General features: G+C 39.5%; 2 protein-coding genes across 2 annotated transcripts; both read left to right on the top strand.

Annotated features, from left to right (window-relative positions):
• Positions 1 to 5,285: 5,285 nt before the first annotated feature.
• On the top strand, positions 5,286 to 6,202 carry LOC308395813 (claudin-4-like; the record flags this gene model as incomplete). The annotated part of the gene is made up of 1 exon (XM_080880805.1): positions 5,286 to 6,202. The coding sequence occupies one exon, from the start codon at positions 5,286 to 5,288 to the stop codon at positions 5,952 to 5,954; it is 669 nt and encodes a 222-aa protein (XP_080736931.1). The 3' UTR covers positions 5,955 to 6,202.
• Positions 6,203 to 9,679: 3,477 nt separating this feature from the next.
• slc25a10b (solute carrier family 25 member 10b) lies at positions 9,680 to 22,771 on the top strand. The gene is made up of 11 exons (XM_080880685.1): positions 9,680 to 10,222; positions 14,589 to 14,708; positions 16,398 to 16,512; positions 16,778 to 16,826; positions 16,912 to 16,953; positions 17,040 to 17,083; positions 17,171 to 17,241; positions 18,452 to 18,544; positions 18,833 to 18,910; positions 19,012 to 19,068; positions 19,864 to 22,771. Exons 1-11 carry the CDS (start codon positions 10,133 to 10,135, stop codon positions 19,963 to 19,965), a joined length of 861 nt encoding a protein of 286 aa, XP_080736811.1. The 5' UTR covers positions 9,680 to 10,132; the 3' UTR covers positions 19,966 to 22,771.
• Positions 22,772 to 27,916: the final 5,145 nt, after the last annotated feature.

Here is a 27,916-nt window from a genome sequence, read left to right on the forward strand (position 1 = left end):
CAGACACTGTGGTGTCGAATCTATTGAAAAACAGATTCAACTCGTCGGCTCTATTCTCACCTCCCTCAGCTCCCCTGCTGTTGGTTGGCCTGAATCCAGTGATGGTCTTCATGCCCCTCCACACCTCTCTCATGCTGTTCTGCTGGAGTTTCCACTCCAGCTTCCTCCTGTAATTGTCCTTAGCCTCTCTGATCTTGTCCTTTAGTAACACCTGGATCTTCCTCACCTCCTCTTTGTTGCCCCCTCTGAAAGCCCTCTTCTTGTTGTTGAGGAGGGCTTTGATGTCCTTAGTCACCCACGGCTTGTTATTTGGGTAACAATGAACAGTCTGAGCTGGAACAATGGAGTCGGTGCAGAAAGTTATGTAGCCTGTGATACACTCAGTAAGCCCATTGATGTCCTCGGCGTGAGGCTCACAGAGTGTTTCCCAGTCGGTCACCTCGAAACAGCCCTGTAGTTCTGCTAAGGCCTCCTCTGACCACCTCCTAACAGTCCTGGTGGTCACAGGTTCCCTCCTCACAATTGGCACATAGCGGGGGGTGAGGTGAATCAGGTTATGATCTGACCTACCAAGTGGGGGGAGGGAGGAGGAGCTGTATGCATCCTTGACGTTAGCATACAGTAAGTCTAAAGTTTTCTCTCCCCTGGTGGGACAGTCCACATATTGTTTGAATGTTGGTAGTGTATTGTCCAGTGATACATGGTTGAAGTCACCCGAGATCACAATAAAGGCACTCGGGTGCTGAGTCTGTAGCCGAGCTATGGCAGAGTGGATAGTGTCACATGCAGCTGTGGGGTTAGCAGAGGGGGGAACATAGACAGCCACAAAGATGACGTGAGAGAATTCCCTGGGTAAATAATACGGCCTGAGTCCAACAGCACACAGTTCAGTGTCCGGGCAACAAATCCTTTCTTTGATTGTTATGTTGGCAGGGTTACACCACCGGTTGTTAACTAAAACAGCAAGCCCACCTCCTTTACGCTTACCGCTAGCGATGCTGTCCCTGTCCGCCCGAACAGTGTGGAAGCCTTCCACGGAAGCATTCTCATCGGGAATGTCCTGGTGCAGCCATGATTCGGTGAAACACATCAGGCTACACTCTCGGTATTCCCTCTGACTCCGTACCAGTGCTGAGAGCTCGTCGATTTTAATTGCCAACGATCGCACATTTCCCATCACGATAGACGGCAGACACGGTTTAAACCTCCTCCTCGCTTCGAGCCTCCGCTGTCTCACCGTCACCTTTTTTCTTCTCTTCTGTCCTTGACCTCTGCATCCCCGATGTGTTTTCCTCCAAATTTCAGCTGGTACTTCTGCGGGCCTGGCCAGCGAGCCGGCCGGCATCAGGGCGATCAGCTGATCTCTGGAGTAAACAGTCCGTGCGTGTAGGAGATGTGCCGCGGTCCCGTTCCATGATAAAAGTAACAGTTCCACGGCCACCAGAAGAACAAAAACTCTCTCAATCCACATGATTGAGTAAGAGATAGAAAACGGAGGAAAATACAAGTCAGAAAAAAAAAAGAATACGTAAGAAAAAAGAGCTAAACTAAGAGAAAAGCAGGAGCGACTGTAACAGGCTGCACGCTGGTTGGCGCATGCGCACTAAGATGTCCTTTAACATGCGTTGGGTCATTAACCCACTGAGCCAGGTTAAAAGAGTCCGTTAAGGCAAGGAAGTCTTTAGCAAATGAGTCATCCTTACAGCAAGTGTGTATGTTAAAATCACCGACAATGAAAACACAACCATACTTAAAAAGAACGGAGCCTAGGAGATCAGCAAAGTCCGTGATAAAATATTTGCTATATTTAGGCGGTCGATAAACCACCACGCAGAGTGTGGTCGTGGATGCAGTCATCTCCAATAATTGGACTTCAAAGCTAGAGTAGGTAGGTGAGGGTAGCTGCCGAACTGCATACGAATTCTTAAAAACCGAGGCTACGCCGCCACCCCTACCAGTAAGCCTTGGTGAGCTAAAAGCAACACAGTCCGACGGAAGAAGTTCAGTAAAAGGGATGAACTCACCAGGACGAATCCAGGTTTCAGTCAGGAATAAGGCATCAATCCCATTAGTGGAGATGAAGTCATTTAAAAGAAAGGTCTTATTGACCAGCAACCTGACATTAAGCAATGCCATCCGTATCCTAGGGGCTAAGTCGCCACGGGTGGTGCGTCGTAGGACACTTAGGTTGCTTCGGCAAACGCCGCGTCGGAGCAATGTTATCCAAACCCGAGCAGGAGAACATGCCACTGGAATCGCAGGGTAGACTTCGTGGTCGGCCAAGCAGATCCAACGGTGGGTGAGCAACTTAGCATCAGAGCGCTCCTGGGAAGGAGGGAAAGAAGATAAAATATCCAGGCTGGCATGTGGGTAGCCTGTGGCTCTGGCTTTAAAGTAGAGCCTGAAGCGAACGCGATGGCCGCTCCTTCTACCGCGTTTCCTATAGCGTTTCTTGTGTAGATTCGGAATAGGTAGGTGGAGGAAGCCGGTCGGAGGGTCCGGTCGGAGGGTCCGGTCGGGGCGCGGTGGCGTCACTCAGGTTCCAGCAAGGATCAGGCCGAGAGGAATGAGAGAGTCTTAGATTTAAAAGTGTTTGCCTGTCGTATGTAATCAGTGCACAGCCATTAGATGCGCATACAACTAAAAGGATAAAAAAATACAATGCCAAGGTCCATAAAGAGCGTAGAGAGGGTAAGAAGCAGCGAAGCAGATGTAGCCGAGGACGGCAAGCCATGTACACCGGTGCCATCTTGCAAGGCAACACTGTCACAACCCGGCTCATAGGAAGTGACAAACAAATGGGAGACCACACACAGGCTTTTAAAGACTGTAAGACATATTTAATGAAAATAAGGTAAAGCAACTTAAACACAAGTTAAAGGACATAACAGCCATAACTGAAACTTCCAAATAAACATAACACGTCAGAGGAAGCCAAAAGCCAGCCACCCTGGTTCAGTCAAGGTGTCTTTATATACACTGGGACTGGCCCCTCAGGTGTGCTGCATCAGTAATTGGGTCAGCTCCACCTACCTGCAAGAAACAGGTAAAAGAAAAAGCAAAACACAAGGCCAGCCCACTGGCCGTCACACTTCCCCCCCATAGAACAGGGTCTCACCCTGAATTGGCAAACACACTTTAGGTAAGATGTTGATAAGTAGGCTCAAAATAGCATTTTAATTTGCTTAAAAATAGACTTTACATATTAAATTTTATGCTATTTCATTACATTTCACATCATGGTAAAGCTACTTCTTTTTTAATGTGTGCAAGTGGTTTTATGGTGTTCTTAGTATATTTGAATTATAATTTAATGTTATATCTTTACAACTGCAACAAGCAGGAGGAACACACCTAATCCCATTGTATTCTGAATACAGTGATCACAAAGGCTTTCAGTTCTGTACTAAACACAAGAAGCATAACAAAGTAAATGCTATAAAAACTCGGACTTTTATGTCTAGGTGTCAACAATTTGCTCTTAAATGTGGCCCCTTTTACCATTTTTCTGATATTGTGGGAATTAAGTATGAACCAACCAAATGCAAAAGGGCCACTTTCATAAGTAAATAATAGCTCAAATAATAAAAAAAGATAATTGTGTCCTGTAAAACCTTTACACCAACAGTGATTATTAACTGCGGGAATGGGTAATTCTTATAAGTAATTTCTGTATATTGTAAGGTGGAAATCCATTCTGAATATGGAGTCAGATTTTCACATCTTAAATGGTCTTTTTCAACAGTGTTAGCAAACATTTCTCTGTTAACACGTTTTATTTGTATGATTCTTTAATGCTGTGAGACATGTCAAATATGGATTTTGCTTAGTTTTTACCCTCATAACTCCCACTGCACATCGTCAGCTCATAAACAAACAACACATTACCAGACACAGCATTACTCTTAAAAGTGCATACTAAAATTAAAATTAAACAAATACAACTCCATTAAATTACCTGTTATATGGATTATTAAATTGCCTTCATTATCGTTCATTTTGTCACTTTCACACTAATTTATGTAGAGTTATAAATGGACCAAAGGTTTAGAAGCCGACTCGACTTTTAGGTAATTTATTCAGAGACAGTGTTTTTACTCTCAGAAAGTCTGGCGTTATTTAGTAGGTTTATTTTGAGCTGGAGAAGCAGTGACAACAAACAAGGGACCTCATGTTGAAACAATGAAACCAGCTGTGTCAGAAGGAGTATAAGTGGATGCTATTCAAAACTGTTAACAGGATATCACCATCAGGAAAGCCTGTGTAGCACGGAAATAATGAAAACATAGGCCTCAAATGGACCTTATGCCAGTGTGGTAGTGTTAGCAGTGTCTCTAATGTCATCTAGTGGCTGTCTGATCACAGAACAACTTACAAAAACCAAACAAATTTTTTGTCAGCTTAAAACTTAAAACATTATATAATATATAAAGCAATATATTATATAATTTATTATATATTATATATAATTTAATATGTTACTTTTAGTTCTTATTAGAGTTTTTCCAATTCTGTAGTATCCCACTATAGTCAGTTTGGCATATGCTAATGAGCTTCAAACTACTCCCTGACTTCATCCTCCGCCTCATTCTGCCCACTCAAGCTCAAAGAGATGAGAACATAGTAGCAAGCAACAATGTCTGTAACAAAGTGTCCTAGTGTCCTTGTGCTGTTATTTCATTTTTTGCATAACCAGCTCTGTGTATGTGGTGTGTATTTAGTATGCACTATTACACTGCTGCCCTCCTACATCTCTGTGTGTGAGACAAACTGGTCAGTCACAACAGAAGAAAGACATCAACTACTTGCATCATATGGCTACTCTCCATCACTAGAAACACACAAATGATTAACAAACCATCACATCGTCTGTGGATAACAGATTAAAGTAAGTGTTGAAATTTGTGTAAGATATGTTATTGAAAGGACTACATTTTGACTGCTGTGTAAATTTTCTGATACTACTTTATGTCTTAGCAAATTTGAAATGTGTCTCTATGAAATTAATTTCCTGAAGTTGATTTCATCTTTGCAGCATACCTATTGGAAGAAAAAGAAAGCACACTGAGGAGAAGAAGTGCCTTTGAGGCAACTGCTGTTGTGATTTGGAGCTATATAAATAAAATTCAGTTGAACTGAACTGAATTGAAGGGACCCATACAAACAGCTTAAAATCCCTTTAAATGACTGGAATATAGTGGAGAAGAAAAGAAAAAAACTGAACCAGGGTATTTCAAAGAAAAGATCACTTTTGGGTATTTTTTTTTAAAGTTTCATAAGCAACAATGGCATCAACAGGTCTTCAGCTGATGGGTTTGGTGCTGGCTCTGCTGGGTTGGGTTTGTGGGGCGCTGGTGTGTGCTGCTCCTCTGTGGCGTGTATCTGCATTCGTAGGTGGAGAGATAGTCATTGCCCAGGTGTTGTGGGAAGGACTGTGGATGAACTGTCTGTCTCAGACCACAGGACAGATCCAGTGCAAGACCTATGACTCCACCCTGGCACTGCCTATGTTTACCCAAGCAGCCCGGAGCCTCGCAGTTCTGTCTTTACTTCTCTGTCTTCTGGCCATCATCCTCGGGGTGTCAGGAGCCAAGTGTACTCACTGCATGGGAGACAATAACCAGGACTCCAAGGCAAGACTGGAAAGGATAGCAGGGGTGCTCTTCATTGTGGCTGGGCTTGCCTACTTGATACCCATCTGTGGAACTGCCTATGCAATCATCAGGGACTTCTATGATCCAAATGTTGCTGCGCCTTTGAAAAGAGAACTGGGGCCGGCATTGTACCTGGGTTGGGGGGCCAGCATACTGCTCCTGGTGGGGGGAGCTCTGCTGCACATCGGCTCTCCTCCACCAGGAGCAAGAGCTCTGCCCATTATCGGAAGACCAGCAAAAGACGACCAACAAACAGTAGCAACAGGAGAGGTAAAGCAACAAGAGAAATCCTTTGTATGAAACCAGTGGGTATTTGAACAGATACAGAGGTCACAACTTCATTATTTAAGTTTCTGGAAACTGCAAGGTCATTATCTACAAGGGGATATTCAGAACATAATAGGTTTCATAGTATTATAAAGTTAAGTTTGGTTTGTTAAATTAAGTTTATTTAATAAGGTGGAAGGCTTATGACTTTTTTACTCTCAAAAATGATATAAATTGCATGACAAATATTTAATGACTAAATTGCAAAAATATGGCTTATGTAACAAATGTGATACAAATTAAAACTCATATATGCAGATTAAAATTTGAAATAATGTTATATATATTTTGTCTAAAAGTTCAACAAACACTCCATTATCAAAAAAAAAAAAAAGATTTCTGGCAGTTATTTCATGATTCAGGTTTTAAAGAACTAATTAATCCTAATTTGAACAAGCTGCTAAGGAAATGGATAGAAGGGCTTTTTAAAAGAGTAGAAAGTGAAATGAGTTGTGGGTGGATTGCAGATGTTTACTAATGCATGTGACTTACATTTGTCAGATTCCAATCAGCCTCTGCTTGTGTTTGTGCGTGTGTGTGGGGGCTGTCTGTGTACAGAAGACCAGTGTGCATATTGTAGCTGTGTGAGCTGGTGTTTGCACTGAAAATATGTGTGGGCAGTTGGAGCAATGCCATTTACTTTTAACACACACAAAGAAATTGTTAAATTTCATTTTAGTCTGCTATTATTAGATATACATTTTATAGCTTGATGACAGTTGGGACTTTTTCCACTAGTAATAATTATTGATCTAAATGTTATTTCCAGTAAACACAGTTTTTCTATTTTAGTGTAATAAAACAAATACATTTTTACTTGTGTTTTTTCTGATTGTGTTTTAATACTGCATTTTTTTCTGTCAAGTCAGCAAATGCAATGAATATAATACAATATACTTTACTAAGAATTGTTTTATTCCTATTGTTTTTAATTAATTATTTTATTTGGATTGTAATGACCTATGCACAACAATAAATGTGTTTGCCATCACAACAGCTGGTTGTCCTGTTCATATTTGATGTCTAATGAAACTGAGTAAACATGTATTGAATGTAACCATCCCAGAAAAAGATGTTCACAAAATTCTATTCCCAGTGCTCTTTATTGTCAAGACTTTACCACACATTGAACATTTCCTAATCTAATAAAAAAAAATCCAAGCTGGGTTTGCTTTAAAAAAATGGCCTCAAGAGCAACACACATTCTCGCTGAAGGACAGCTGCAATGATATGTTAATGATTACCTCACATGTCACCGATTATGAACACAGAACAAAATTTGTCCTTTGAGGTCTTTTCAGTCTGAACTTGAACGTTATGCAGAATCTAGATTATCATTTAAGCATTCGGCTCACATTGTTCTTGTTAACCATTTCCCATTTACTGCATGTTTGTTCTACCGTGTGTGTGTGTGTGTGTGTGTGTGTGTGTGTGTGTGTGTGTGTGTGTGTGTGTGTGTGTGTGTGTGTGTGTGTGTGTGTGTGTGTGTGTGTTTTAACCATACAGAGTATGAGTAAGAGAAGAATGAAATGCTGCTGGATCTTAAAGCACTTTGAGTAGTAATAGCACCCAAAAAACACAAGGGGGCACAAGTAAACTGTAAGGAAACAATGCACTATTCCAACAACAACCTTTATATATTACTTTTGGGACCGGTTTAGGTGTCATTATGTGTTATGTGATCATTGTTTAGTTTTACATCAGAAAGAAACAAAGCACACATCACCCGAGAAGATGTGTCTCTATGTAGTGTTTCCTTTATGCTGCCCTCACAGCAACATATTGAACTTTTGTTAAAAAGTTTTTTTTAAAGGTAGGCCTCTTTTGTGCAATTGGGCAATATATTGATGAGGAGTTCTTCTTTTTGGAATGGAACAAACAGTGAGTTTATTTTCAGTCACCCTTATCGCTTTTGTTTTGACACAACATAATTCACAGTCTAATTATTTCCAAGCACCCTCAGCTGCAATATGGTACAATTTGTCAGAGGAAAAATTGTATATAATGTGATCAGCTTCATGAGATGTGCTCTTTTTATTGATCACTAAGCAATCTACATGTCAAATTCAGTTAAGGTGAAATGTAAACATAAAAAATGTCATTTTAAAACTGAAAACTACCTGAATTCTAGTCAACTTTTTTCACACCTTTCTTAAGCGTCTTTTCTCTTGAGACTAGAAGAATAAGTTCTCTGCTGAACTCGGGGTCAGCTCTGGAGCCTCAGCATAAAAAGTTAAACATCAAGCTGCAAAGCTAGAGTGGCCTCAGTCATGATTACCTCTCCACAGGTAATTCATTAAGAGTGTTCTCACCAGTGAATTTGACAACAACACGCTAAATGCAAGGAAATCTTTACAATTAGTCATTAAATAGCATGTAGCATGTGTGGTTGTCTTTCTATGTTATGGACTGTTATGGACTCAAAGCATGTACAACCCTGTCTGTCAAGAGATTTTTGTTTTTATATAATTTGATCAGCTTCATGAAATGTGTTTTTCTGTTGTTTAAGCAATCTAAATGTCTATGTGACTTTTTCACCTAATAATTTTTGATGAACTCTTTCAGCTACTGAACCATTTCCTCTTTTTGAGAACAGATGTAGAAAAGGGAAATAACCCGTTGCTTTTAGTACACTCTGTACAGTGTAGGTAAGTGTAGACAGGAAACTACAGGTCTGCAGAGCATGTTTTTTATAGAAGTGAAACTATAATCTTAAGTGTGTGCTGATTCTGAGTGACGTTGTTATTTTTGTACACACACACACACACACACACACACACACACACACACACACACACAGACATGTATAAAATAAAGGAACGCAGGCAGCAGTGTGCAGTTGCAGGGTGCGTTTGCTGCTGCCCACGCGTGTAAAAATGACTGCAGTCTCTGTGTTTTCTAACTCAGGTGTCTTAGCTGAAGAATTACAGGGTGATTTAAAGAAATCCCCTGTCACTGTCATACTGTCAAAGCTCTTTCCTGTGCCTGTACAAACAAATATATTCTGAAATGGAGATTATGTTTTAAAAAATCATGTTCATGTTCAATATATGAATATATGGGAATAATTAACAAAACCAAATGGCCTGTATTTATATAGCGCTTTACTAGTCCCTAAGGACCCCAAAGCGCTTTACATATCCAGTCATCCACCCATTCACACACACATTCACACACTGGTGATGGCAGCTACATTGTAGCCACAGCCACCCTGGGGCGCACTGACAGAGGTGAGGCTGCCGGACACTGGCGCCACCGAGCCCTCTGACCACCATCAGTAGGCAACGGGTGAAGTAACCAAAGGTAATATTTATCTGTCTAGGGATTAAATATTTATGTTAAGGCCTGCTATTACCCACACTACGCCTCACTTATATTTCGTTTATTTTACAGTCCTTTAAGCGTATTCTTTCTCTAAATATTAATATTTAATTGTCTGAAAAACAAACAAACACCAAACAACCATTCAGAGACACGTGTTTGGACATGCTACCCCCTCCTGCATGACTAAATTACACTTTTTAATCACCTGAAGTGGTCTCGCGTGATAAAACGTTGTCTTATATGAACAGTATCCATCACCAAACTCTTTTTTTTTTTCATGGCTCGTTACCGCTTGAGTGAGAATGTCGACAGTTGTCTTCTTAAAGGGACAGTGCGACACTTCGTCTTGTTTGCAGCTGCGCAGAGGACGCCTGTCGCTTTAAAAAGCGTGACAGTTCATAGATGCAAAAGTGGGCTATGTGAGTTTTTGCTGTGTCGGGGGCTGTAGCGTTCTCATACCGCTGTCGACCTTTGGATCTCGACCCTCGGGGACAGTAGGCAGATCCGCCGTCCTCACTGACAATTGGCTGTGCTCCTCTTCTCTTGAGAACTACTGATTCCTATTACGCTTCAGCTCGAGACCAAAACACAGAAGAGATGTGGCGCGAGTGTGCGCGATGCTGCCAAAGTCCCCGGTCCTTAGCGCAGGCCCTTATCGCAATGTTTGAAGATTAACGAGGTTATCCGTGTCCTCTAGACCACCAGAGATACAGCAGCTGTTCCCAGCAGGCCACGAAGCCACCCTAGCAGCCGGACAGCGTGTCGAGTCGGACTGACAGGAAGGAAGTAACCGCTGTATCTGCACGGGACAAGCAGAGCCTGGTAGCATGACTGAAAAACGAATGTCGCGGTGGTATTTCGGTGGGCTGGCATCATGTGGAGCCGCCTGCTGCACGCATCCTCTGGATCTCCTTAAGGTGAGCGGCGTAAGGGGCACAGTAACCTTCCGCCGCGTGTGCAGGCCTTGACACATGGGTACAGCTGTTCCCAGAGGCAGTACTGGGGAACATGACATATTAGTTATTCGCGAATAGCTCATCACAGAGTGGTTTTCAGATATCATTCTGTGCTTTCAAAAGCTGCACACCTTCAGCCTTTATTAAAGACAGACAGACTTCGAGGTACCATGGTCGAAGACAGATGTGTTAAACATCCGGTTTGGGAGCCCGAACTGGGCCGTCGGATTGCTTGCCCCATCGAACGAGTCTTTAAAGTGTGAAACCTGCAGTGAAGGCATCGATTACCCCAATGTTTCATTTAAATGTACTGCTAACCCTTCGGCGGAGATGTTGGGCTTAATTACAGGAGTAAAAATGGGATGAAAATTCAAGTATTACAATATTTAAAAAGCTTGATTAAAATAAAATAAAAACGTACTATTGATTAGCTACAAAAACTACATGTGAAGATTTTTGTTCCTGTCATCTGTAAACTGTAAGCATTGTGCAGTGACAGTAGTCTCATTAAATGTGGAAAACTGAAATATATTTTGGAAATTGTATTTATCTCAGGCTGCTAATTGTTTTGTAAATGGATAAATTATACTTTTTATTTTTATGACAAATTTTAGAAGAGTGGCGTTATTGTTCAGGCCCACTCATGACACATATATGACTTATGAATTAAGATAAGTTGGGACTAGACTTCCAGTCTAGGATATACAGGTCTAATTAGCAAAACATGTTGATTACTTGAGTAAAAATATAAAAAAGTGGTGTTACGACAGGGTGGCATTAAGTCCAGGGGATACTCCCGCCTCTCGCTTTATGGTAGCTGAGTTAGGCTCCAGCTGCCCCAAGTGTGAAATGGATAAATGGAAGAGAATGTATGTTCGGATATCAATAGATTAAGTGCAATTTAAATCACACTGAGAAATAAAAAAAAAAAAAAACTTTTGCCACATACTCTCCTTGGTGGAGAATGCAGATCTGTGAGTGTTTGCAGGGACATGCTTGTTCACTCTTGTTGATTTCGTCACATTGCTGCATGGAGAAGTAAATTTGTACATCTCTAACAGATTACTCAAATTCTTTCTTATGTTACTCCCTTTTGATTGCACAGAAAAAAGCAGCATGTGAGCCTAATAAGGCCAACTGGTCCTCAGGAAGTCCTGTGGTGTGTAATTATGTAGTTAAGGCTTGCAATTACCCCACTGCAAAAAATGCCATGAAGTGCTCTATGTGTGTTAGCTTGTGAACTGGTTGGAGATGTTTTTGAAGTGTAGCTTCATCTTCGTAGTTGGCACACAAATTATGGGAAAGATTAAAATACAAGTTTATGGCAGAGGAAAAATCAAGGCACCTTTCATGACAGTGATGAACCTTTGACCTCTAAAAGTATTATTTAAAACATAAATTATAGATGCTTCTGTTCAGTTCAGTTCAATTGTATTTATATAGTGCTAAACCAAAACAAAAGTTGCCTCAAGGACTAGTTTTCGGGAAATGATAAAAAAGTAGTCAACATTTGTCCCCCGTGGGGTTTTTGTTAGTAACCTGATTTTAGTTAGTTTAAGGTGATTTTGAGATTTATTACTGACAAGCTATTCTTGTCTAACATGATAGTCTACATTAGTGAACAACAAAGTGATTTCACTGTGAGACAATAGAGTGACTGTGCAAGTTTTTATTGTGTTGTATACAGTACTGTGGTTATTTCCATAAACTGAGGGCAAGTAATTGGAGCTTATTTCCTTGTTGTGGAAATGAAAGCGTGTGTTCTGAAAGCTAATGGTGATGCTGTTTTGCTCCATTGTTATTCTTTGTGTCAGAGTGAATTGGATCCCATGTGGGAGAATTGTTTGTTTACTTAACAAAAGTGAATTTCACTGAATCTGTTTACTTTTGATATACGGTTGAAGTGAGTCGCATTCCATGTTTGCTTGTCACTGCTTGTCTTGCTATCTTTTAGCATAAAAACAGATTTAAAGTATTCAGTCTGTTGTTCAGAGCATTGAGCGGTGTTCCACTGCAGCCTAAATATGTCATCTTTACTCCTCTGTAATAACCTTCATTCCCCCACGAGTTAAATACCATAATAACAACTTTATAGGTTTTGTAGGGAGCTGTCATTGGATAAAGAAAAGAAAGGATACGCTTATAATTAGTGCATATCATACACAAAAGAACTGGGGGTTTATTCTGTAGTTTGTAACCCAACATTAAGGCAGTTTGCGACTTTGCAACTTACAAAGCCAACGCATACCAACAAACCACATTTCCATAAACGTTAACAGCAGGACATCTGCATTTAGGAATGACGTGTATCACCAAACCCACGTCAAATAAGAAAACTGCCTGGTCATGCCCTATCAGCATACTTTTTTTGTATGTGTGTTAATCAGGAGATCTATTACACCATCAGATAAACTGTTTTTTGTTTTCTGAACCTGTACTGGAGAGTTGCTAAACAAGATTTTTCTGACCTCACCTAAAAAGACAATAATTTAGCCAGACTCTTATCACCTCATCCTGGTGTAATATTTCAACACGATGAGTGTGCACAAGTGTTTCTTGGCTTGTGAATGCGTGTTGGTTCACTGATAGCTTAAGTATAGTAACCACTGAGGACAAAGCACGTACAGCAGTGTTGGCATAAACAAGGAACAGAATGGAAAAGTTCCTCAAGTGCAGCCATGCTTAAAATAATAAAAATAAGATTCCAGAAACATGCAAAATGTTGTCGAGTCCAGTTTAACTCAGCTTAAGCCGGGGTAGTGCTTGTGCAGTTAACACCCCAATACTACACCAAAAGTTTTCACTTACAAGTCATTGAATTCAGGTGTTCCAATCACTTCCATGGTCACAGGTGTATAAAATCAAGCACCTAGTCAGGCAAACTGCTTCTACAAACGGTTGTGAAAGAATGGGTTGCTCTCAGGAGCTCAGAGACTTCCAGGGTGATACAGTGATAAGCTGCCACCTGTGGAACAAGTCCAGTCAAAAAATAAATATTTCATGTTCAACTTTTAGTGGTATTGTAAGAAAGTGGAAGCTATTTGGAATTGCACCAACTCAGGCCACAAAGTGGTAGGTCACATAAAATCACAGAGCCAGATCAATGGATACTGAGATGCATAGTATACAGAGGTTTGTCATTTTCTGTAGAGTCGATAGCTACAGACCTCCAAACTTCATGTGGCCCTCAGATTAGCTCAAGAACAGTGCGTAGAGAGCTTTGTGGAATGGGTTTCCCTGGCCGAGCAGCATGGAATGGAGTGATGTAAAGCATGCTGCCAATGGACTCTAGAGCAATGGAGATATTTTCTCGAGAGAGACTAATCGTTCTTCTCCATCTGGCAATCTGATGGACAACTCTGGGTTTGGCTACTGCTAGGAGAACGGTATTTGTCTGACTGCATTGTGTCAAGTATAAAGTTTGGCGGAAGGGGGATTATTGTGTGAGGTTGCCTTTCAGGAGTGGAGCTCGGCCCTTTAGTTCCAGTGAAAGAAATTGTTAATGCTTCACCATAAAGAGACAATTTTGAGAATTTCATGCTCCCAACTTTGTGGGAGAGTTTAGAACAGCAAGACATGACTGCGCACCAGTGCACAAAGCAAGGTCCACAAAGACATGGATTAGAGAGTTTGGGGTGGAAGAACTTGGCTGTCTTACAGAGAGTCCTAAGCCCAACCCAACAGAATTCAGTACAGACTGTCAGTAGTTCTCCATGTCACTGCTGATACTTTGAAAAGCTGTGATAAACGAGATACTGAGAGCTCCAAAGTAAAACTAGGAAATGAATATTAAATTTCCCATTTGAATTGAACTGTGCTTAAAAACAGTCTGTCAGTGTAAACCAGCAGGATGGTGATTAAACAAAAAAGCGACTCAAGGAATCATAACTATTTATACATCTATTTTACTGCAGTAGACACTGACAACAGTTTCATTTGAAGGCTCAGTGACCTTCATGGTGTAATCTTGGTAATAACATAGGATTAAAGCCACATTTTGGACCATTGACCTTCTCTGATAAGAAAAATAAAACAAGTATATCTTGGTAACACATTTGGAAAACTTCTTTATGATTGCCTAAATTGCACGTATTATCATGACTTATCCTCCTCTTACGACTGTCTCATCAGAGCTTGGTGAGTGTTTTAGAGCTTTACTAATACCAGAGAATTCAGATTATACAGAGTCACCCCTTGTGGTACAAGTTGTTCTGTAAAACTAAAAGTTCGTGAGGTTGCTGTATCAGCCACAATAGACACACATTATATCAGTTTCTTCATTATTTGCTGTGTATTTACTGTGTGATCTTCATGACTGTCTGTCCAGGTACACTTACAGACGCAGCAGGAGGTAAAGAAGAGGATGATTGGAATGGCTGTTCATGTGGTGAAGAACGACGGAGTCCTGGCTCTATACAGTGGTCTATCTGCTTCACTATGTAGACAGGTATGGGTGCCTGTGTGCATACCATAGGATTCTGTGTGTTTGTGTGTGTTGTTTTCTTCATTGGTTGTTTCTCTCACTAAAACAGAGTGAGACATTTACTTTAAGCATGTAATTTGGTACCTGTAGCACATGCATAGTACTGAGATTAAAAATGTTACTATTTGAACTTACTACACTGTAGTGCTGACTATTATGTGAAGTTAACTGTGGTTGATGAATAAAATAACTGGTTTATTGCAGCAGGATATGATCAAATACGTCACTGGTGAATTGCAAGTCTATAAATGTTGCAGAGGTGTGACCGCGGTGAGAACGAAGAGTTGTCAATAAAGGGTTGTTCAAGTTTGATCCTGTCAGACCGTAAGTGAACTAAACTCTCCTCTCAACCACCCTGTAATTAAAGGCGCACGCACCTAAGCCATACCAAATACACCCAAATGTTTAAATGAATTAGTAATTATGAAGTTCAAGACAATTTTGAAAATGTTTTATGTAAGTAAAATAAACTATAATATCTGTATCCATTACAAATAAAGAGAAATATTTCAAATATTTTTGTTTTAACTTTAATTATTATGGATAGAGGCTCATAAAAATCAGAAATCCAAATTATCTCAAATTATTAGCGTATTTTATTTAGAGTTTGTGTAAATTTAAACAGTAGTAGTACTGTGCACTCTATCACATTCAGCCACAGTCATGGGAAACCTGCTGACTTGAGAGTTGTTCAGTTGACAAAGGTGACAAAGCCTGGCTGCAGAATGCTGTGTCGATGCATTGATCAATAGAAAGTTGACTAGAAGGGGAAAGTGTGGTATCAAAACGTCAACAAGCAGCCTGAATGACCACAACCGTGAGAGGATTGCCAGGAAAAGTAATTTCAGGAACTTGGAAAAGCTTCAGAAGGAGTGGACTGAGTCTGGTGTCAATGCATCAAGGGCCACCACGAACAAACATCTTCAGGAATGGAGCTACAGTTCATCCTGAACCAGAGACAGTGTCAAAAACATCTTACTTGGGATAAAGAAAAAAGAGCTGGATTTCGGTTTAACGGTCCAAAGTCCTCTTTAGATGAAAGTGATTTTCATTTTATTTCCTTGTTTTATGTCAAGGTCATACAGTCTGGAGAAAGTGCAGAGGGACAGAATCTAAAGTGTTTGAAGTCCAGTGTGTAGTTTCTGCAGTCTGTGGTGGTTTGGGGTGCCATGTCATCTGCTGGTGTTGCTCGTGGTTTTATCAGCAGAAGGACTTTAGAGGACTTCATGCTTCCTTCTGTTGCCAAACTTCATGGAGATGTCAGTATCATTTTCCCACAGGTCTTAGCACCTCTCTGTACTGTCAAAACTCTTAAATGGTGGTCTGACCATGTGATTACTGATTGACTCGCCTGATATCAGTCCTATGTGAATCCTGAAAATGAAAAAAACAAAACAAACTAAAGGTTTGAACTATTTTACTTGGGACATAATAAATGAAGAATTTATGAAAGTTCACTAATGTAAAGGCTGCTTTTAAAACTGCTTTGCTTTAGGTAGGTAGGTCTGTCCGTCCGTACGTACGTACTAGTCGATTTACAAAAGAAAACAGAAAAGAAAAAGGGGGGAAAGAACCAGAATACAAAATTTTCAATAATTAAATAAAGAATTCTTTCTCTTCTTGTCTTTTTCTTTGTTTTCTTTCTCTTGTCAGATGTCATATTCCCTCACCAGATTTGCCATCTATGAAACAGTGAGGGACATGATGGGCAGCACGAACCAGGGCCCCATGCCTTTTTACCAGAAGGTCCTGCTGGGAGCCTTTGGAGGTTGGAACATGTATTAGGAGAAAAGCTTTTATTGTTTGAAATCGCTGAGAAACAGAAGAAAACTGCTTTTACAGTTTGGGTCAGTGGTCAGTTACCTAAGGACCCAACTGTTTATAAGTTTAATGGAGTTAAAACACACACACACACACACACACACACACACACACACACACACACACACACACACACATAAATATTTTGTTACTTTTTTCTATAACTCGGGCTTTCACAAACACGCATTCCAACAAGGTTTCTCTGCCAACAGGTTTCACTGGTGGGTTTGTTGGGACCCCTGCAGACATGGTGAATGTCAGGTAACATACAGTTACAGTTCTGTATCCAAATTACTGCAATCACTAGTTATTGAAATCAGAATATATGAAATGTGCTTGTCCCTAGGATGCAGAATGACATGAAACTACCACCAGAACTGAGGAGAAAGTGAGTGTTGTAATTCTTAGTCTAAAAAGTTCGGCTTGAATGTTTTTTTTATTAATTTAATGCTTTTTTTTTTTTTTTTCCTCCAGCTACAAACATGCCATTGATGGACTTTTTAGAGTCTTCAGAGAAGGTAAATACCAAATAGGATATACTATAGCTTCATGTTTAGCTCTCACGGGTATCACGTGTGACTTCTGATTTCTATCCTGTCATGCAGAGGGCATCAGGAAACTCTTTTCAGGAGCCTCCATGGCCTCCAGCAGAGGAGCAATGGTTACTGTGGGACAGGCAAGTTACGGTAGTACAAATGTGCTCGCAGGCTACAATTTCCTATCAGGAAACATTGTCTGTATTTTTTTTTAACAATACCAATTTTAAACAATTATCACAATGTCTGAAAATGTTAGAGACCTTAATAGTTCTCAGGTCAATGATGGGCGATTTGCATCTATTTTAATTTTTATTTTAATATTGGTGGGTTATTGATGTGATATTCTTATTTCCTGATAGACGACATTATTTGTATTTAAAATCATTCAGTCGATTCGTGATCTGAAGAGTCTATTATGTGAAATTCAGTTTAAATGTATTTTCACTGCATTTAATTAATATTCTTTCACAGTCAAGGGACTAAAAAAACTGTTAAGATTGGTGCTTAATTGATCAAAAATTTTAAATGAATTATTCAGACATGACTTAAATTGTTGGAATAATCAAAATCGGTAACTATGAAAAGTTTGATAGTTGTTTAGATACTTGAAATAATTTTGTCCAGCAATTTGCATGCATTCTAATGTCAGAGTAGCACAACCATAGACATTTCTGAATGATTTTAATTAAAAGTAACAAGGTAAAAAGGATATTTCGTCATACAGTGGACCCCATTTGTTCTTTTCTGGCTGAAAAGGTTTGTAACTCTCACTTAAATAACATTCAAAAAGCAATGTAGCGCTGTTCTAACTGCTCACGTCTAATTATTCTAAAAGTGTAATCAGAAAAATGTAAACTGTAAGTCAGAAAATGAGTATAAAGTACATTTTATGTTCGAGACAGATCATTGAAGGTCTGCAGCAGCAAAGCATCAAGCAGCATTTCTGTTGTATAGAGTGTAAGAAGAAAGCAAGAATATTTTGACAACATGCAGTGCTTGTTACATTGCATTCTCCAAGCATGACTGATCGCTGTGTAACTGTTACAGCCAGCTGTCTTAATATTTTTACTCAACACTCCCACCTGTTGACATCGTCTTTTTTTCCTGTACTACCACTAGGAGGAGCCAAACTCAAAATGTACATTTTTGACTGTATTTTGGACTTGTTTGTTTGTTTTTTGTAAAACTAAATTCTAGGATGTCACTATCTTTTGGGCAAACAGTGTTTTAAATAATCCAAATTGCAGCCAACTATTTAATTCGAAAGTGGTAGGAAATTCAGAAAGGGCACATTATTTCTTTTTACACTAACACTCATTTTCTTCCTCTTATTTTCTTCTTCTGTAGTTGGCATGTTATGACCAAGCCAAGCAGCTGGTGTTAGGAACAGGCATGATGGGAGATAACATATTCACACACTTTCTTTCCAGCTTCATTGCGGTAAGTATCTGGTTTTATTTTAGTCTAATTCAGTTGGTATAAAGTCTTGAGAGCTTTAATAAGTAAGTGGACTTTGTCAGTTTTTAAAACTGAACGAACCTTTATCTTAAGATGCAAAATGTCTTCATCCAAGAAGTGAAGTGTCTTCACCAAGTTAGAGTTCAGTGGCTTCCTTTTCCAAGCTCTCAAGACTACCACGATCTTGATAACTGATCACACAGACATTTTGCACTCACATTTTTGTTGATTGATCTTCACTCATATGAACTGCATCTACATCATTTGCAGGGAGGCTGTGCTACATTCCTGTGTCAGCCTCTAGACGTACTGAAGACGAGGCTGATGAATTCAAAAGGAGAGTATACAGTGAGTGGATCATTCATTATCACTTTTTCATTTCTCATACTTTCATCCCTTAATCCTGGTATTTGCTGGTATTCAGTTTTAATTAATGTCTCTGTCTTCAGGGGGTGATGCATTGCTTACGAGAAACAGCCAAACTGGGTCCACTCGCATTTTACAAGGTAAAAGACACACAAAACAAAATACATTTAAAACCTAAATGTATCACTTCAGTTATTTTACTCTCTTTTAAAACAAACATTTTAGAGGTGGTTGTATGACCTGAAATAAACTTTATCAACCTCAGAAATGTCTACGTTTTAAATTTTTCAGAAATCCCTCAGTCAGAACATGGCATATTATTTAATCTTATTTTTTGGGGGGATACTTCCCGCGTACCACTAGAGGGAGCCCATGTACAACCGGTGGTACGCATGCCACAGTTTGGGAACCACTGACCTACAGCAGCTGAGGTTAACAATGGCTGCTACCAGAGGATATAGAGACATGACAGACTTTCAGGTTTCTACTTGCTGTACTTCCATGGATTTCATCATTTCAGGGCCTTGTATTGATTATGTTGCTGAGATCTGGTGGATGCGGGGGCAGATAATCTTTTACAGTACTGCTTATTCTTGTTGTTGCTGGGGATAATTGTTGATGACGTTGGCATTGTGCATAAACACAAACTGCAACATTTTTATGTATTAGTTTATTCAACAGGGCAGCAAAGATGAATAAAGATTGCTGCAAATGACTGAGATCACCAAGAAGCTATTTTTCATCTACAGCCTCATCTGTACCTGTGACCTCCATGAAATTAAAATAAGAAAAAAGAAATACCCTTACAAAAATAATAAATAAAATATTAAAAGCATTGTTTAGTTTATTGCCTAATCTCATGTAGGAGCTCTAATTGAATAGATTTGTTAGAGGAAACTTGCAAATAGTAATCTCTTGGTAACTTTTGTTTACAGGGACTTGTTCCTGCAGGAATCCGCTTGATTCCCCACACAGTGCTCACCTTCATCTTCCTTGAGCAGCTCAAGAAACACTTTGGCATTCGTATCATCTCCTGATTGCCCTCTGACCAGCCGCTCTTAAGCCACCCTTACTGCCTATCACTACACCCACAGTCACTCTGCTGTTCATCAAAGGAAAGAAGGGAAGGAAGGAAGACACACACAGTTTGTTATGGCTTGTGTATGCTTTCCCTCTCCTTTAGCTCTACCTCTACATTACAGCTAGTAGTTAAATTGTTTTTTTTATTTGGAGCACCAACTTCCAGTAAGGAGCTAATCCTCTTCTGATTATCCATAAATACTAATGATATGATATTAGTTAGAAATGATTTAATCAAAAAGGTCTGTAATGGGTTATTAGAATGACAGATAATAAAATTAATGGATATCCATGATCATTTTAGCTACAGATGGGTACGTGATTGTAATAATTGAATTAAGAATTGTTGCTTAAATAAGTCCTTTTCTAACCATTGATTGTTATCATATTATACCAAGACATGTTTAGGATTTATAGAATTGTAAAATCTACTTATGAAGCTTAAAAACAAACCCAGCACGGCCTTGTCCTCAGTGTGACTCTGATAGACAGTAACAGTAAATACCAAAGCCATTACTGAAGCATGACTAAACAAGCTGTTACGTAATTCCATGATAACCATTCCAACCAACGTTAACCATGTGGGCTGTACTCTTGGTACTGATTTATTTGTTATCTTCCTTGTTGATTAATTTATATTTTAGAACTGGAAATCGACTTTTCGCAGGTTAAAGTTACATTATCGTTTACCAGATATTTTGTATTTTACTTGGTTCCTCTGTTAGCATTTCACTCTCAGATCAAGAGAAGATAAGGACCAGTCTTGCTAATGCTGCATTTTCTAAGTGAGAAGGAAATTAGTGGAGAAAGTGTGAACCAGAGGACGAGGCTGTTAAAATCCTAATGAAGATAGAGGCTGTTTTGTGCAGAAGCCCTCGTGGCAAATTGAGGGCTTTGCACATTATCTAAAGTCTTAACTCTCCTGTATTTGACTAATTGGAATTTCTTTTGCCAGAGTAATCTTTCTTAATTTGTTATTTTACTGGGGGAAAAGTGTTTTGCAGTACTAATTTTGGCCACTAGAGGTATCTCTATTCCATGTTATAAATAAAACTAAAGGCCCTCATGTTAATTTCAGCATTTAGTATAAACACGAGGCACTTACATTGTGTGTTGGCACATTTCTAACATTACTTTTATGAATTTCCTTTGGATAGAAATGCATCATAGCTCGTTAGGGGTTTGTTGGGTTTAACGTGAAGTAAAATGGGTCTAAATCACCACCTTTTCTTATCTGATACAGTCATCAGTGTTACTGTTCTTTGCACTCATTCTCACATAAGAGTTTATATTCCATTCAAAACACAGGGACAACCTCTTGACCAAAAATCGTACTGTACAAACACATTGTGAATTTGGGGCAGATTAAAAAAAACAAAAAAACAACCCAAAAACCCCAAAACAGTTTTACCTTCTAACACAGTCTGTTTTCTTTCATCTGTTCTCCCATATGAATAATATTAAATATAGAATATCATTTTTTTTTTTTTTTTCCTGCCTGTTCTTAAGTCATAAATCAATACATTCTCATTCACAGGTGTCAGATAAAGCACTACTGCTAGTGCTGCAGAGATACCCATAAAGTGTCCTTTTGGCATCTGTCCCTTGATGCACTGGCTGAGGCATTATTAGGTGCTGAGACATAATGGGTCCTCTTTTAAAGGGCGACAAAATACGCTTTCTGAGGTTAAAGGGGATGTGAAAGAAGTCACGAGTTTGTCACCCAGGAGACTGCAGTTCGTGCCACATTTCAGAGCTCGGTGTCTTCCACTTCCTTCTTCACATTTCAAAAGAAAATACATTTCTAAGCTTTTGCTTTTTTTCTAAATGCTATCACCCACTGGTTACATCTAACCATCAAAAACTACTTGCTATGGAATGATCACACTTTTTACAAGATGACCCTTCACATCATTAACACTCTACATTCAAGAATAAAACTTACCACGTACATTCAGATGTGAAAGGAGTAGTTTGTTCATCCTTATGTGACAAGCTGGGAACGACAGCCACCAACTAATGCCATAATCAGTGTGTCAGTACATCAATGCCAACGGACACTTTGTGCGTATTGTGTAAAATGACTGCATTTGAAGCCTTGGGAAGGAGAATGAGTTGCTTTAACACAGGAGTGACAAAAAAGAAATAGACCACCCTTTTAAAAAATCACTGGATTTTTTCTTTATTTCTGTCTGACTGGCTTCTCAGAGCTTCTGTAGTAAAATTTTCAATAACCACTTGATATCTTACAATTCTTTTTAAATCTATAAAGATGCCTGTGAAGAACTGCTGTAGCATTCTTTAATCCTAGTGTTTTCTCTAATTAGATGCATGTCAGAGTTTGTCTCAGGATGCTTCTCTGTTTTATGAGATGACCCTTGAAATCATTATGATTGACCTGCTGCTTAGAAACACATGCTGTATGTTAAAGCATGTTCTAAAAGTAAAGTTCTGGTTAGCAACGTTAATGTCTTATCCCAGTTACTGTTCTGTGACAACTTTCACTTCGGTTCAGAGAAATGATGCATCTGAAGTGCTTTGCCTGCTCTGTTAACAGAACTTGTAAAGTCATGTTGCCTTAAAGTGTCTGTCCTGCAGAGGGCAGCATAGAAACGTGTGAAGCGTCATCCAAGTGTGCATCCAAGTAACCCTGCATCTTCATCCTAGGATGAACTGTGAAAAAATGAAACTGGAGGATCAGTGTGATGAGTTCTGATTTAGATTTTAACAAATGTTTTTTGGAATTAAAGTACTAATTTAAAATTGGTGTTTTGTATTTATTACATTATAGTAAAGCTTTATTTTGGAACAAAATTAAGGTGCTGTTAGTCATGCCGTATTTTTTGTGATGATTATTTTTGACATTTAATAAATTAGCTGCAGACCCACTGGGCTATATTAAGTCTATGTCATAAAACAAACAGGGTAGTCTTTGTGTTGATGCTTTTTCTTGTGCCATAGGCTCACACTGTGAAATAACAGTGGCTGTGATTGTGAAATAACTTCATCTTCAGGGATTTGGCCTCAATAGAACAAGGACATAGTTTAATGCCTCTCAACACCCCCACCCCGAGGCTTTAGATCACTACTTCCTTTGCACAATTATGTGGTTAAGTTATTATATTCGGACATAATCATTAACGAACGAATTAATCTAGGTGCCCTTTACATTAATAATACCATCCTTCACAGTAGTGATTATGATCTTTAACCTGCTCACGTACATATTCAAGAGTGTTACTTTTCCACAGCTATGTAAGCCATCTGTGTGTACAGTGGTGACAAAAATCCTTATTTATTTTCAGGAGGCCCATCACTTCATTAGCTCTCAGTCAATAAACACTGTTCCTCACAAATGTATTTGTTCAAAAAAAAGATTCAACATTTTGACTAAAGTACATTTTGTACAGGGCATTCAGTACTTCCAGCATCATCCAGGGATTCGAGGTTTGTTCTGTGTCCAACTGTTGTCATATTATTTATTTTTCTCTTTGGGGAACAGCAGGTACTTATGATAAATGAGTCTTTCTAAACAGTCAATTTATATTTTTTTAGCAATTCACTCATTTTTATTCTGTATTTCTGGCTTTTCATTCGTGTCCAATTTATTATACTGTTGTGTTATGTACCTTCTAGGAACATTTCCCCAATTGGAGGACATAAAGTACAGCATCTATTTTTCTAGCAACAATGAAACTTGATGGAAGCTACACAGGGCGAGAGGCAGGGTACACCGTGAACAGGTCGTCAACCTGACACGGGACTAACAAGCTGGCTGTAGTTAAACCTTTACTCAAAAAGCCATCTCTAGACCCAGCAGTCTTAGCTAATTATAGGCCAATCTCCAACCTTCCTTTCATATCAAAAATCCTTGAAAGAGTAGTTGTCAAACAGCTAACAGATCATCTGCAGAGGAATGGTTTATTTGAAGAGTTTCAGTCAGGTTTCAGAGCTCAGCACAGCACAGAAACAGCTTTAGTGAAGGTTACAAATGATCTTCTTATGGCCTCTGACAGTGGACTCATCTCTGTGCTTGTCCTGCTAGACCTTAGTGCAGCATTCGATACTGTCGACCATAATATCCTATTAGAGCAATTAGAACATGCTGTAGGTATTACAGGTACTGCGCTGCAGTGGTTTGTATCATATCTATCTAATAGACTCCAGTTTGTGCATGTAAATGGAGAGTCCTCTTCACACACTGAGGTTAATTATGGAGTTCCACAGGGTTCAGTGCTAGGACCAATTCTGTTTACATTATACATGCTTCCCTTAGGCAGTATCATTAGAAGACATAGCATACATTTTCACTGCTATGCTGATGACACCCAGCTCTATCTGTCCATGAAGCCAGATGACACACACCAATTAGTTAAACTGCAGGAATGTCTTAAAGACATAAAGACCTGGATGGCCGCTAACTTTCTGCTTCTTAATTCAGATAAAACTGAGGTTATTGTACTCGGCCCTGAAAATCTTAGAAATATGGTATCTAACCAGATTCTTACTCTGGATGGCATTACCTTGGCCTCCAGTAACGCGGTGAGGAACCTTGGAGTCATTTTTGACCAGGACATGTCCTTCAACGCACATATTAAACAAATATGTAAGACTGCTTTCTTCCATTTGCGCAACATCTCTAAAATTAGAAATATCCTGTCTCAGAGTGACGCTGAAAAACTAGCTCATGCATTTATTACTTCCAGGCTGGACTACTGTAATTCATTATTATCAGGATGTCCAAAAAACTCGCTGAAAAGCCTTCAGCTAATCCAAAATGCTGCAGCAAGAGTCCTGACAGGGACTAGAAAGAGAGAGCCTATTTCTCCTGTTTTGGCTTCCCTTCATTGGCTTCCTGTTAAATCCAGAATTGAATTCAAAATCCTGCTCCTCACATACAAGGTCTTAAATAATCAGGCCCCATCTTATCTTAATCACCTTGTAGTACCATATCACCCTATTAGAGCGCTTCGCTCTCGCTCTGCAGGCCTACTTGTTGTTCCTAGAGTATTTAAAAGTAGAATGGGAGGGAGAGCCTTCAGTTTTCAGGCCCCTCTTCTGTGGAACCAGCTTCCAGTTTGGATTCGGGAGACAGACACTATCTCTACTTTTAAGATTAGGCTTAAAACTTTCCTTTTTGCTAAAGCATATAGTTAGGGCTGGACCAGGTGACCCTGAATCCTCCCTTAGTTATGCTGCAATAGATGTAGGCTGCCGGGGGATTCCCATGATGCATTGAGTTTTTCCTTTCCAGTCACCTTTCTCACTCACTATGTATTACAGTTTTTCTCAAATGTTAAAACACAAAAGCCAATCCTGTAACCCAAATGACCAGTAGTCTAAACACATTTACTAAATGTAGCCACCATATTCCAGTACCATAAACACATGTCACATGAAGACACAATTCACAAAACACAACCCTCTGTACTCATAAATCTAAACACATTTTTCCTTGCTAAAACACATGTTGCAAAACAACTCTGCTCATATCCTCAAATGAAAGCCCATGTGATGCAAAATGCTTGCCACAGTCACCAATCTTTGAACACAGGGAACACACCTGGCGTCATTCACTACACACAATGACTCAAAATTGAAGACACTTGTTGCTAATGCTGTACCCACATGTAAAAGCAAGTTCAGAGTGCACAGTATGCTGAAGGTTCCAAACAAACACAGTGGATGAAGGCAGAGTCAGGGGAAGAGGAATTTGATGCAGAGGAGGGAGAAGAGCTGGCCCTGGAAGAAGAGGAGCAGGCCAATGAGGAAGAGGAGTTCAAATGAGAGGAGGAAGAGGAGCGACCAACGAGGAAGAGGAGAAGGCCAACATGGGAGAGGAGAAGGTCCAGGAGGGAGAGCAAGACAACCTCGCACCATCATTACGGACGAGATGCGAGCAACAGCTCAGCGACATGATGCCGCACAGTGATTGTGGTGTGTGTGTGGTGTGAATAACGTAAATAAAAAAACTTCACACCCTGTTCATGTTTTCAAGATTACTGTTGTGTGCAATAGATTCTGTTTTTGCATTGAGTTGTGTTACAGTAGTGTACGTACATGCAGGATTTTCTATAGATTTATACTACTCATATGAAACTCACAAATCTAAATGCCTAATCCTCTGCAGAGATCTACGACGATCCGTTACTGTATAGTTTCTAAAATATGCATTGGCAGTTATGAAACAAAGAACCTTCTCACAAATTGAGCATTGTGTTTTCAATTGTTTTGCTGTAGTGTGTAATGCTGTGTATAGTGTTTACAGTTTTGACAGCTTCGAGCTGCTCTCTTGGTGTGGGAGTTTGAGTTTTGCAGTGGGAAGGTGTGGTTGTGTTTATGTAGCTTTAGAGAAGGGTGTTGTGTTTGGACATTGGGGGACCTGGTGGTAACGTTTGTGACATGTGTTTTAGCATTTGAGAAAAACTGTAACAGACCTCTCTGCATTGAATCATATCTGTTATTAACCTCTGTCTCTCTTCCACAGCATGTCTTTATCCTGTCTTCCTTCTCTCACCCCAACCGGTCGCAGCAGATGGCCGCCCCTCCCTGAGCCTGGTTCTGCCGGAGGTTTCTTCCTGTTAAAAGGGAGTTTTTCCATCCCACTGTCGCCAAAGTGCTTGCTCATAGGGGGTCATATGATTGTTGGGTTTTTCTCTGTATCTATGAAGCGCCTTGAGGCGACTTTTGTTGTGATTTGGCGCTATATAAATAAAATTGAATTGAATTAACAGAGAAACAGGCTGACATTTACACTCACATTCACAACTACGGGCATTTTAGAACCACCAATTAACCCAAATCTCAGTAACTACATGTCTTTGCACTGTGGGAGGAAGAGGAAGCTGGAGTACATAGATGGAGCATATAAAATGAAAATTAAAAAAGCATCTAAAATGGATCCTTGAGGGTCGCCACAGTTATTGGAAGCTGAGGATGATGAGCAGTTTCCTATTTGGACAATAAAGGTTCTATCTTCAAGCTAAGTTGGAAATTGGTGTCGAGCGTATCCATCAACAGTACAAGAGTCAGAATCAACAGTGCACAGATAGATTCATTCAGCTAGGAGGGTTGGTTTTCTGGAATTTAAGTGGAGCTATGTTGTTGATTATAATGGAGCAAGACATGTTAAAGAGAGTCATGAGATACTGCCTGATTGTGTAAGAGGCATCTATGCTAGATTTTTGAAGGCACAGAAACTTAAGAGTAAAAGCAGCTGGAATAATGAAACAAGAAAGGGATTGTGGCTGGAATGTGGCACGAAGCGTAGACTCACATGCAATAGCCTGAGATACAGATATCAACAGTTTCAAAGTTAACAGAAATGCCAATAAAACAAGATCTGCTGTGTGGCTCTGCTGATAGATGGGACAGATCTACTAAACATACTGTGAACCACAGTATTAGCAAATATTAAAATCCACTAAAATTAAAAGACTGAGTGAGAAATCATCCAAGATAAATGCTCTGAAAGCTCTTGAATAAAGTAACTATTCCCTTTCATTTCCATAAAAGAAAATAAGCTAAGGATAAAGGACTGATTTAGATTCTGTGACAGTAAATGCATCACTTTTTTAAAAATGAAAATTTGAAGAACAGTTTTGAATTTTGTTTTCATAAGATTTCAATTCACTTTGGACCAGTAAGTAAAATTATTCATATGCAAAAGACTTTGAAAGAGGTGACAAAGCTACAGAGGATTGTCACTAATTTAAGAGCTGCAGAAACTTAGTGAACAGCAGTTTTCAACAAACACATTAAATACATTCCATTCAACCATAGGCAGTATGAAAAAAGATGGACATAGCTTCTGGGACTGAAAAATGAAGCCAATGCAGGACTGCCTTAAACTTGCATTCTTTCTAATGGCCTGGAGAGGTTGACTCCTCTGGTTCAAATAGAGGTCAA

This window comes from Rhamphochromis sp. 'chilingali' (assembly GCF_963969265.1).
Source record: "Rhamphochromis sp. 'chilingali' genome assembly, chromosome: 4".
In the NCBI taxonomy this organism is placed as follows: Eukaryota; Metazoa; Chordata; class Actinopteri; order Cichliformes; family Cichlidae; genus Rhamphochromis; species Rhamphochromis sp. 'chilingali'.

Coding starts and splice junctions, on each gene's coding strand:
- slc25a10b (XM_080880685.1), top strand. CDS start 10,133: ATGACTGAAAAACGAATGTCGCGGTGGTATTTCGGTGGGCTGGCATCA. Junction 17,242..18,451: donor CAATGGTTACTGTGGGACAG/GCAAGTTACGGT, acceptor CTTCTTCTGTAG/TTGGCATGTTATGACCAAGC. Junction 18,911..19,011: donor ATTCAAAAGGAGAGTATACA/GTGAGTGGATCA, acceptor CTCTGTCTTCAG/GGGGTGATGCATTGCTTACG.